Raw genomic sequence first — 11,671 nt, 5'->3', positions numbered from 1 at the left:
GCATGCTATCCATGTGTTGTTAAGCTCATTTTTTGATTCATTTTATATAGAAAATTCAACGAATTTGAGTTGATTGTAATTTTAAATAAAGAACATATTTTCTTTTAAAGGAGATAAGAGTCAAACACTTAAGAAACATGACATTGAGCGCTAAATGTTTTTAACCAATTAAGTAGCAAGTAAAATAGATGACACATCCTGACCTAGGAAGATCGAAGCATGCTGGTCATCACCGTGATGTGACATAATCATAAGGGTAAGTGATATGATAAATGCTGCTATATAGTTGGGATATTACTGTCATGACATTCTCTTTGGTTTAGAAGTATGAATTTATCTACTGTTGTGTAATAAGTGTACTTAGCTACTTTGACTACTATGCGGTAGTCGTACTGTCTATTATGCTCTGAATAATTGTAGTGGGTTATTCCCACACTGACCATCACTGTGAGGTGACGTAACCATAAGGGTAAATGATGTGAAAAAGTGGATAAATTTAAAACTAATTAGAACTAATTATACTAAACAGTGAAAGAGTGAGCAATCGTGGGTATAACCCACTACAATTATTCAGAGTATAATAGATAGTACGACTACTGCAGAGTAGTCAAAGTAGCTAAGTACACTTATTACACAACAATGGATAAGTTCATACTTCTAAACCAAAGAGAATGTCAGAATTGTCGAGATTCCTCAAATGCCACAGAGAGTACAACTATCTAGGTCCTGGAGGGGGCGAAAAACAAAGTTGAGTGGATCAGTAAAACAATGCTCATACGAAAACCTTTATTTTCGAATATAGTAACCCCTCGCCGTAAAACAAGTACAGTTTCCTTAAAACATACTACGTAGGTATGTAAACAACAATAACAACAATATAACCAGAAAATATGCCAAGTCATGATATATCAATGCCACAACAATAAAAATCATGTGATAATCAAGTATAGTTAAGTGCTCATCCATCTAAGCTGACACACGAGTTCAAGCAGATAATCTCTGACATGAACATGACTGGGTGTAATCAATACGTTATAGTACTACAATCATGTGAAGGTTGGTGCAGAAGCACGGTCACATACAAGTCGGATTGCTTAATGCAATCTGCTCGACAAGACTGTCACCTAACTTGGATCCAAGGTGAGTGAACGGTACGATGTGAACATACATGTGAAGGACTGGCCCTGGCCCTGGCCCTGGAGCGAGTACTAACACCGGTGCAGCAAGATGATCATGTACAAATATGTATAAATGTCATGACAGTAATATCCTAACCATATAACTGTATTTATCACATTTAATATCATAATAACGAATACTTGGAAAATATAAGCGTAAAAATGAAGTAACTACGCATTTAGGGAAACTATAAATATGTATAGGTATTAAATAAACTGCCCACTCACAAGTACGTTGCAAGGTCGTAGCCCCCGAGTCTAGCCTGGCCTCGTACGTCTTCTGGATACTTTCCTCTATATGTGAAATAACTATAATAGAATTAATTAAATCACATATACAGAAACTTAAATAAAACCCCTATAGTTTACTCAAACCTAGGGTTTAAATACATGAAATCAATCTACTCGACGTCACGAAGCTACACAAATTTTCAGATAAATTTTGGGGCCTTGGCCATGCCCTAACGGTTTTGTTTCTGGAAACTCACACTAGAACTTCCCAAGGTCACCCATCATAGGAATTGCTCTCGCCCGAACTCGCTTAACTTCGGAGTTCCGATGGAATCCGAAGCCAATGAATTCCCAAAAGGCCTCGTGCTATATAGAGGTGGGCATGTACATATAAGGCACATCACCCCCTCTTCGTTGGTCGATGTGGGATGTTACAATCCACCCCACTTAAGGGGAACCCGACATCCTCGCCAACACATCCGCACCGAATGACAGAGTGGCTCTGATACCAAATTGTCACATCCCACATCGACTAACAGAGATGGGGTGATGTGCTGTACATGCTCCCCTCCCTATAGCACGAGGCCTTTTGGGAACTCACTGACTTCGGATTCCATCGGAACTTCAAAGTTAAGTGAGTTCGGGCGAGAGTAATCCTAGGATGGGTGACCCACTGAGAAGTTCTCGTCTGAGTTCCCAGAAACAAATCTGTGAGGGAATGGTAAGCCTAGAGCGGACAATATTGTGCTACGGCGGAGTCGAGACTGGGATGTGATAATAGATGCTTTTGATTGTCAAAACTAAAAGTATAAAGGCAATAATGATACCAGAAAAGTTATTGTGCTCCGTATGTGAGAGTTATTATCTCCTCTTATGGGAGCTTTTTCACCGTCATGTGAGTGTTTTTAGTTTTCATCAACCACGTCGCTGCCAAACCTAGATGTGGCCATGATCAGTGACAGTCCTTCCCTGTTATTTATCTTGTCTTTCTTTTCTCTTTTTGTTTCCTTCTGCTTCTTTTTACCTTTGTCTGCCATGCCATCGCCCTTGCTATTCAGCGTTAGACCCATTTTCGATTTGCATGTCTTTCATCTAAACCCTCAACCCCGATTTCTTCTTTCCTTAAATCCTTGTTGTCCATCCACATCCATGTCTCTCATCGATCATCCTCAATTTGAATCTTCCATTTTCTCCACTCCCTTTCCGAGTTGGCTCCGTCCTTCATCATTTCAACCTCAAATTTGATCTGCAATCATTCTTCTTCACTGTGCTTGGTTGTGATTTTTCCAAAAGGTATGTAAAGGTCCGACACAAGTGTATACACCACCACCTTCTATCTATTTGCGTTTATTGACATTGTCGCTGATGGGTTGTCCACTAGCTTCTTTCGATCCGTGGTTGTGTTTGGTGTGGTGTGCAATACAGGATGTTGGAGTCTCCATTTTCCTCTTCTATAGGGTTTGGATTCTTGGTAGTGGTCGAGGGTGTTGGATCGTGCTTGTGGAGATGCTTTGTTTAAGCAGTGTCAGTGTTTGCAGAATGCTAGGTTTTTTGTTTGGTGTGTTTTTGTTTTCGGGCTCCAACTTGTGTGTTTGTGCCCTTTGTTGTGTTGCTTAATTTGGGTTTCATTTCTTTTGATGTGCTTAACTTGTATTTGGACCTCTTGTGTATAGTTATTTAGTCTGGTAATAAAATTTACTTTTGTCCAAAAAAAAAAAAATTATGTCAAACCAAATTGAAAATTGAGTAGAAATGAGCAAACTAATGTCATCTCATCTCTACTAATTAATAAAACACTCATTGTCAACCAAAATCCTATGAAATTATCAATTTAACCCTCTAATTAAGAAATATGGGGTATAAATGTAATTTCACACAACCAAATTTTGTTATTTTTTTTTCAAAGTATCACTTACATGTAATCCTAGCATATCTCAAATTAAAAAAATAAAAAAAATAAAAAAAAACTTCCCACTCCCACATTCTCTATCACTCTCTTTCTCTCTCATTCTATTTCAAAAACAAAAATAAAAAATTTTCTCACACTCTGGGTGTGCCCATATGCTAGTATCTAATAAAATAACAACATGAGTAAGTTTTCGTGTGTCCACAGTTACTATGTTGTCTCTTTTCAATAAAATAAAAATATTTATAAATTTTTTAATACAAAACATTGAATTATTAGATTAAAACGCTCTGTGACGATAAATTCATTTTATATAAATTGTTCTGTGTAATCAGCCCAAAAGAAATGTAAAAATTCAGAAAAACCAACTATTTTACATTTTCCTGAAAATCTCCTACAACACAAACGCACGCTCAGGATGTCTTCAGTGGTAAAAGACAAAAAGTTGGAAAATAAAATAGGAAATGACTGGAAATGGTTAAAAATGGAACAAAAGTATAGAATCTCGTCCAAGTCTTTCCTCCAAAAATTACAACGTTTAATGTGAAAATTAGGGAAATCTCCTCCTCCTCTTGGGGGCTCTCTGAATCAAATCTATATCTAAATTCTCATTCTTTCTTTCTTCGTTGCCTCATTAATTTCATCGCTCCTATCAATTTCTCTACCACTTTCCCTTTATTTATGCACTTTCCCATTTTGCTCTGGCAATTATCTTTTGGACATTTTGAGGCTGTAGATCCAACTGCAATTCCAACTTGGTAAAGTCTTTCACTTTCCTATGTCTCCTATTTGTATCTTGCTTTGATCTCTTGTACTTGTTGTTGTTGTTGTTGTTGTTGTAGTAGTAGTAGTAGGTACTTGTTATTTTCTGGGGAAGTTTCATAGCTAAAAGCTCTGTAATTTGTGTGTTAGATGTGTTTTTGAAATATACCCATTTCCCAATTGTTGTTTTTTTTTTCGGATTTTCAGAATTATTTTTTTATAGAATTTTGGTGAATTCAGCTTGTGGGTATTTTGGTCTTAGGGTTTTTGTAGAGCAGTATTGTTTTGTTTCAAGCATTCTACTTTGTTGTTGAGGAATTGTACTTCCAAATTCAAATGGATTATGGTAGAGAGAGCAATGCGGTCCAGGTAATCACTGGGAATAGTGGTGGTGATATTTGGTCTGGTGACCAAGCGGTTTGGGCTACTGAGGATGAGTACCGAGTTTGGAATAATGGTGACGCGATGGCGGACACCATGTCCAACTCAAGTTATGATCAAAGGCAATCGCAAAGTCACTCTGGAAGCGAACCTCCAAATAAGAAATCAAGGAACTCCCAAGATGCAACTTCATCTAACCGGTCGAAAGCCATTGGGAAAATGTTCTTCAAAACCAAACTTTGTTGCAAATTCCGTGCTGGGACGTGCCCCTATGTCACCAATTGTAACTTTGCTCATAGCATTGAGGAGCTTCGGAGACCGCCACCAAATTGGCAAGATATTGTGGCTGCCCATGAGGAAGAAAAGGCTGTATCTTCAGAGCCAAGGGAAGAGTATCAAATTCCAATCGTCTCTACAGGTTATGGTGTGGAGACTCCAAGATCCTATAAAGGGAGGCATTGCAAGAAGTTTTATACTGAGGAAGGTTGTCCTTATGGGGATAATTGCACTTTTCTTCATGATGAGCAGTCAAAGAATCGAGAGAGTGTGGCAATAAGTTTAGGTCCTGGGGGATATGGCGGTGCTGCTGCTGCTGTGAATGGAGCAAATAACAAGCCATCAAACTGGAAAACAAGGATTTGCAATAAGTGGGAATTGACAGGATATTGCCCATTTGGAAGCAAGTGCCATTTTGCTCATGGTGTAGCAGGTATGATTCATTTACTTTTTCCATTTTTGCTTAGACAACAAAAGCAATTGATGTTAATTCGTTAGGTAAGCTAGTGTTTGTCTTTATAGCTCCAGTTTTGAAATTCAGCAATTTTCCATGCTCTAATATGTATCTGTTTTGAGGATGAGAATAATTCAATTTCTATAGTAGTAAATCATTCCTTGTTGTCATTTTTCACTTAAATTTTAATAGAGCTAGCCATCTTGCTTGGGCTTCCATTTTAGGATTTTGATATACTGGTTCCAGTTTCTTTACATGGATGCTTGATGTTCTCAATTTCTGCCATTGTTTTGTTCTTGATTTTGCGAAGAAACTGAGTATGTTATAGTGATTCAATTATGGCAACTACTATTTAAGTTTATTTTCCAATAGTTTCAAAATTTGTGCTCGTTTACTTCTTGTTTTGGTGCATCATTAACAAAGAGTTAGTTACCTGTGTCCTGGGAAAGCCCAATTCCAATGTTAGGACAGAAGTTCTGGATTGCAAGATCATGAGGTTTTATTCAAAACCGCTCATCCCATCCTTTATTTGATCCAATCTTATAGGGGAATTTAGAGGAAGAGGTTCCTGAGCAGAAATATGCAAGCTGAATTGTTGAATTATTGCTTACTTGTCCACCTATGTTATTGGTTATGACAGGAAAGTGTGAACTTATTGTGCATGGAAGGAAGAAATCTATGGCCTTGAACCGAGGTGTTATTGAAGTTGCCTATGCTGATTTGGACAACTGAATAGTTTGTCTGTCTCTTGATTATTAATATAATTTTACATGAGTATGATTAGAGAATAGGAAGGAAGAACAGCTGAATAATACCCTCGAACAATCATCAAGTCATCAGGGGTTCTGGAGTTGTTCCCCAACCCACTAAAAAAACCTTAACAGAGAGGCTGGTACAGAATAATCAGTCCAAAAGAGGCTTACATCTAACTAGGAAGGCCACTCGTATTATGGGAATTATTAATAAAAGCATCTTTTATTGTAGGCTAGGGAAGTTCCTAGTTAGAAGCTCTATTCCATTTTTTTCATTGCTTGTTTAAAACATACCACCTGAGCTTCCATAAGTTTAGAAGAAACAAAGCTTCAACATAATTAGCGGTAGAGAATGAGATGGTGTATCGACTCTACCCTGCTGACGCAGAGATAGTTGTGGAATTCTTATTGTCTGGATCTGCCCCTGAGCATATATATGTGTGTGCTTATAATTTGTTTCTTAGATACTAACAAACTTATGAGAAGACAGATATTATTAGTAATATTCTTTTTTCTTTTTAGGGAAGTGTTATTGACACTTCAAAAATCTCATTCTACACTCCTCACAAGTGTATTTTTCTTTCTAAATCTAGAAAGTTTGGAGTGTAGAATGAGAATTTTGGAGTACCAATAACAATTCCCCCTTTTTATTCCTCCTATTTGAGAGGACATTGATGTGGGCTTTATAAACAAACATAAGCGATATAAGTTTCTAACTCCAATCATGTCTATAACGAGGGAGAAGACAAATCCACTCTCTCTAGTGTCTTCAGTGGAAATTTCTCAGAAACATGGGGCGTATTCCCACTGTTAATCTTTAAAACAAATATTGGCTTCACATCCTAACAGCTTAAAGTTTTGGGATCTGGTTGTCTAGCATGGTATCAGAGCATCGGCAGTCAGAGGTCCTTGGTACAAAATCCAATCCCCATTCTCAGTTCATTGTAGGATTACAAGGTGCAGAGTGGGGCTGGACCTGTATGCTTCTGTCTCTGAATACCTCTGCCTCTCCACGTGCAGAATGGGCTTGCACGTGAGATGGGTTAGTTTATTGACATTCCTAAGAACTTAAGGTTTTGGGAATAGTGGTAAACCAACACTGTATATCACCTGACCAGCTATACAGATGGGGATAAATTCAAATTAGGGACAAGCTTAAGAGGATGTGGCCAGCCCACACTTTTGAGCTGATCAACTTTTGGTCATTGGTGGTTTGACTTGTGCATCAAAATCTAGGCAAAATCCTGCATCTTCCACGAGAGGAGGCGCAGATGGAATTTACCCACAAGATATAACGCTTAAGCAAGGATCACGTAGATGCATACTATTGTTGTACAACTTGATCTAGTTTGGCTACGCTGTGCTGTTACTGTTGTATTATGAGCTTGTTTGGTAGTTATAGTAGATAGTGCATTTGTTTGTTTACTTGTTTTCTCTAAATTTTAGTTTATTGGCTACCGACATATCGGTGCATGTTCTGGCCAAAAAATGAAAGAAAAGAAAGTGTTCATACAAATTTGCATGGTGATATTTCTGTTAAGTTCACAAGTCTTCACACTTAATTGACAATAAATGCAAATATGCTCTTATGTGAAAGCACTTGACATCATCTGTTGGATTTAAAACTTTTCTGCCACTGAAGAGTAGCATGCTAATATACTGTCTGGAACATGGATGATTTGTCTCCTGCTATCTGAGGATTGTTTTTCTGTTTTGGTTTGAGCGTGTGCAATATCTCTCATGACTAATCATATAACGATTTCAGTATCTGACTTTGATATTTTGAAATTCTGACTGCAGAATTACACCGGTATGGTGGTGGGCTTGTGGAGGGAGAAACTAGAGATTCTTCTTCAGTTGCTCCTGACAATAAGCAGGGAGCAATGCTTTCGAAAACTCCAGGAGATGCTGTGGTAGTATCAGTTCCTCTAGTTTCTCATTCTGATGTTTATCACCTTGGAGTCCCGTCACAAAGATCATCCATTGTAATTCAGAGATCAGGGCCGCGAGCCCATCAGAAATGGAAGGGACCAGACAAAATCAGTAGGATATATGGTGACTGGATTGATGACATCGAATAGAATTTGGGATTGCTCGCCCGCAATGCAATGCGGTCGCTTACATTATCCTTCCTGGAATTAGATAGAAAAATAGATACCTAGTCTTTGTTAGAGATTACGGTATCATCATGTAACTGTAACTTTTCTGTAGAAGTTTCTGTATCCTCGCTTCAAGTTCAGGTTGATGCCGGGCGTGTTAAGTCACGTCCCATGTGTTTATTTCATGTGAGAATTTTGTTGTTACAGATAGAACTTGAAGCTTTGTATCACTCTCCTAGTCTTAGTATCGACCGGTTCTTGTTACCATATATAATTATGTGACAGACACTCGTTGTCCGGAAGAGACGACGGTCCTTAATTTATAACACTTTGTTCGAACTATCAGTTAAATAAGTTATTTATCTTGCATTCCCTATTCTCGAATTAGTCATAATATTTGTATCTAGTCTTCTTGCCTTTCGAGGTTCTTTCTTGCTGTTTGAAACTTTATTCTCTCAGATGACTTGCATAATAACATAAGATGACTGAGTCTGTCTTGCTTGTTCGATGAATGGGCAGGCGAGATTCGAATTTGGGACTTCTTGCAAAATTGTAAAGAAAAGTACTGCCACTGCACCAAGAGCCAAAGATGGTGGTGCAACATATTGGCGGTTTTTGGTGTATATATAGGGTCAGGACTGGGTGGCACAATTTTACTCACATTTTGACACAAGATTCTCATTTCGTAAATTTTTTAAGGATCTGAACCGTTTATATTTTAATTCATCATTTATAGATCATCCTTGCAAAAATTAGACAAATCTCAAATTATTAAGACATTAATTTATAGTGAAGAAAATGGACGAATACGGTTTTACAATTAAACACTAAAATGATTACCGTTTAATCTAACATTCATATAAATTCGGGTTTGAGTGATTTATAGTAGAGATGATATCTGAAGGAAGACCTAAAAAATTATGAAATGGGAACTACAAGTCTACAAGAAAGAGTGAAAAATGTGTGTTAGAAAATGTGTGTTAGAAAATGTGTGTGTGTGTATATATATTGGTGGGATTTGGTGATAAATATATTGGTGGTTTGGAATAATAGTGAAGAGAGTAATTAGTTGAGCCCCATCCTTCTCACAAGGACTCGCTCAAATTAAGCTCAGAAGTTTTGGTTCTTCTTACCAGAGACTTCCACATCACCAACATTCCAAATTAAGGCAACAATTTTGTGTGCTCACAAAACATGAGGAGATGCATTGATAACATGCATGCCTCCTTGTTTCTCTCTTGCCAATGACCGACTGGAGGAAGCAATCCAACACACACAAAGTCCGATCCCAACACCAACACAAACAACATCACACTCTTCTCCTCGTAGCTTCTTCTCGTCAATATTACTATTACTATTATTGTTGTTTTCCGTCGTCTCGGAATATCCATGCACTAGGGCTGGCCGGAAGTGCAAGCCGATCTCCGGCTATAGGGTTAACATCAAGGTATTGCTGCTTCGTCTTAGTTATGCAGGGAATGTCAGCATCGACCACGACTGCGAATTACTCCCCGGTACAACATGTCGTCTCCCCTCCGATTACTATCGTTCTGACCGTGCTCCTCCTTGTCTTCTTCTTTGTGGGTTTCTTTTCTATTTACTTTTGCAAGTGCTTCATGGATCACATCCTTACCTCCCTTCAGCACACGCCCTCCGGAGACCTTGTGGGCACGGCGGTTGTCCCCAAAGAAGGCCTTGACGTTTCACTCATACAATCATTTCCAACGTTCGAGTACGCAAGTGTCAATGATTTCCGGATAGAGAAGTACGGCCTAGAATGCGCAATTTGCTTGGTGGAGTTTGAGGACGATAGCATACTACGCCTCTTGACCGAGTGTTGCCATGTTTTCCACAAAGATTGCATCGACCTTTGGCTCGAGTCTCATAAAACTTGTCCATTCTGCCGTGGAAATCTCGAAGTAGTAGCCCCGAGTTTAGCGGACAAGTCTCCGGTGCTTGCTCATGAGAACGACGCCATGCAAGACATTCATGTTGGGCATGAATCGGTGTTGTTGGATATGGATGCTGTCCGCATCGACATTAAAGATGAACAAAGCCAAGATCATTGCCATCAAGGAAGTAATGACAGTAGTAATAACATTATGGTTTCACAAGGTGAACAAAATAGCAGTAGCACTACTCAAGATCGAGATCGAGATCAAGATCACAATCAGAATCATGATCGAAATGAAGAGAATGAAACCGAAAGATTTTCACGGTCGCATTCAACGGGGCACTCCATAGTTAGGCCTAGAGCAGAAGAGGATAGATATACGCTGAGATTGCCAGAGCATGTGAAGATAAAACTTATAAGAGGACATCATAACTGGACAGGAAGCTGTACTACATTTGGGGAGTTCTCTCGCCAAGGAGACAATGCAGGTGCTTCCCGCTTTGGAGAGGCCTCCGGCTCCGCCGGTGGAGGAGATATTAACAAATTAGCTTCTGTGTTTTAACTATTTTTGTTTATTTTCTTTAAAGTTTTCCATTATTATTAGTTTTGTTCTTGTCTTTCCCAAATACATACATTAGGGTGGGTAGCTAGCCATTTAGATGCTACCGCAATGCATTTTAGTCGGTTTTTCATAGCTCATTTGCTCTTAATTACCTTAGTTTGTTGCTTATCATCTTGCTAGATCAGGAATTACCGAGATGGTACGAGCCCTAAAAACATCTAGCAAATCATCTTTCAAATGGCATCTAATACAAGGGCCACGAAACTCAAGGCTGCTTCCTAGATCAGCAAGAAGGTCTGGCACCATATTACATTCTCTGTCGATATGTTGAATAAGAGATGCTAAGGAGACTCTCTCAAATGTCGGACTCTCCATAGGCTCTCTGCCACCTTAAATTTTTTTGCACAATATTTTATAATGTTGACACAAAAATTAATGGTAAACTGTGAGGTGACGGAGAATTCTACTTTGAGAAAGTCTCCTTAACATTTCCTGTTGAATAGTGCAGTTCCATACGTGACTAATATAACCTTGACATCCCAATTTGAAAGCTGCTCTTAATTAGATGCACAACATTCCCATACCTTGACTTCAAGCACTTGTCGAACGTCCAAGTTTAACGCAAAAACAATGACCTAGTCTCAAATATTATTTTCAAGGACTCAACATGCTGCAATAATCTCATCTTCCGTCTTCTTGCAACCATCTGTAAATTCACGACCAATGTACTAAGCAATTGAGAATAAGTTTTATAGTCTTTAAAAGGAATCATGTCTTTAAAGAGAGATTGCTTAGGGGTTTGACATTACTCACGACACCTTAATTATGTGATTGAGAGTATTGTTAAAAAAAGGTCGTATTTTATTATAGGGTTATCCTCACGTTACTACCCTCAAGTATCGTGAAATTCACACTTTGCTATTCTTATTTTTTTTCCGTTTTAGTTTCATGCCTAAACTTTGATTTTTCTGACACTTTAATACCTCCGTTTTAGGTTTTCCGTCAAGTTCTTTGTTAAGTGATGATGCGATATAAGTTTTGCCCATCATATTTGTCAAGAATTAGCACTAGACACGGTGGTTGAGATTTACAAGAGGGGCCTTTTTGTTAAGCTCGAAAAGAAAATTTAATGGGCTTTTTTCCTAAAAACATAAAGGAACTATTATTTGCACTCAA

At 38.3% G+C, this 11,671-nt stretch overlaps 2 protein-coding genes across 3 annotated transcripts; both read left to right on the top strand.

Moving 5' to 3' along the window:
* The first annotated feature begins 3,744 nt into the window (after nucleotides 1-3,744).
* On the top strand, nucleotides 3,745-8,408 carry LOC103436911 (zinc finger CCCH domain-containing protein 56). Of its 2 annotated transcripts, XM_008375365.4 has the most exons (3): nucleotides 3,802-4,073; nucleotides 4,340-5,167; nucleotides 7,741-8,408. In XM_008375365.4, the coding sequence occupies exons 2-3, from the start codon at nucleotides 4,414-4,416 to the stop codon at nucleotides 8,019-8,021; spliced, it is 1,035 nt and encodes a 344-aa protein (XP_008373587.3). In that variant the 5' UTR covers nucleotides 3,802-4,073; nucleotides 4,340-4,413; the 3' UTR covers nucleotides 8,022-8,408. The 2 variants fall into 2 exon arrangements, with proteins under 2 accessions (XP_070679494.1, XP_008373587.3); XM_070823393.1 differs by having other exon boundaries at nucleotides 3,745-5,167.
* A 1,247-nt stretch (nucleotides 8,409-9,655) lies between these two features.
* On the top strand, nucleotides 9,656-10,495 carry LOC139196740 (RING-H2 finger protein ATL29-like). The gene has a single exon (XM_070823078.1). It carries the CDS (start codon nucleotides 9,656-9,658, stop codon nucleotides 10,493-10,495), a length of 840 nt encoding a protein of 279 aa, XP_070679179.1.
* Nucleotides 10,496-11,671: the final 1,176 nt, after the last annotated feature.

This window comes from Malus domestica, chromosome 06 (assembly GCF_042453785.1).
Source record: "Malus domestica chromosome 06, GDT2T_hap1".
NCBI classification, from domain to species: domain Eukaryota; kingdom Viridiplantae; phylum Streptophyta; class Magnoliopsida; order Rosales; family Rosaceae; genus Malus; species Malus domestica.
The sequence above is the reverse complement of the archived record's forward strand: the minus strand, read 5'-3'. Positions and strand labels throughout refer to the sequence as shown.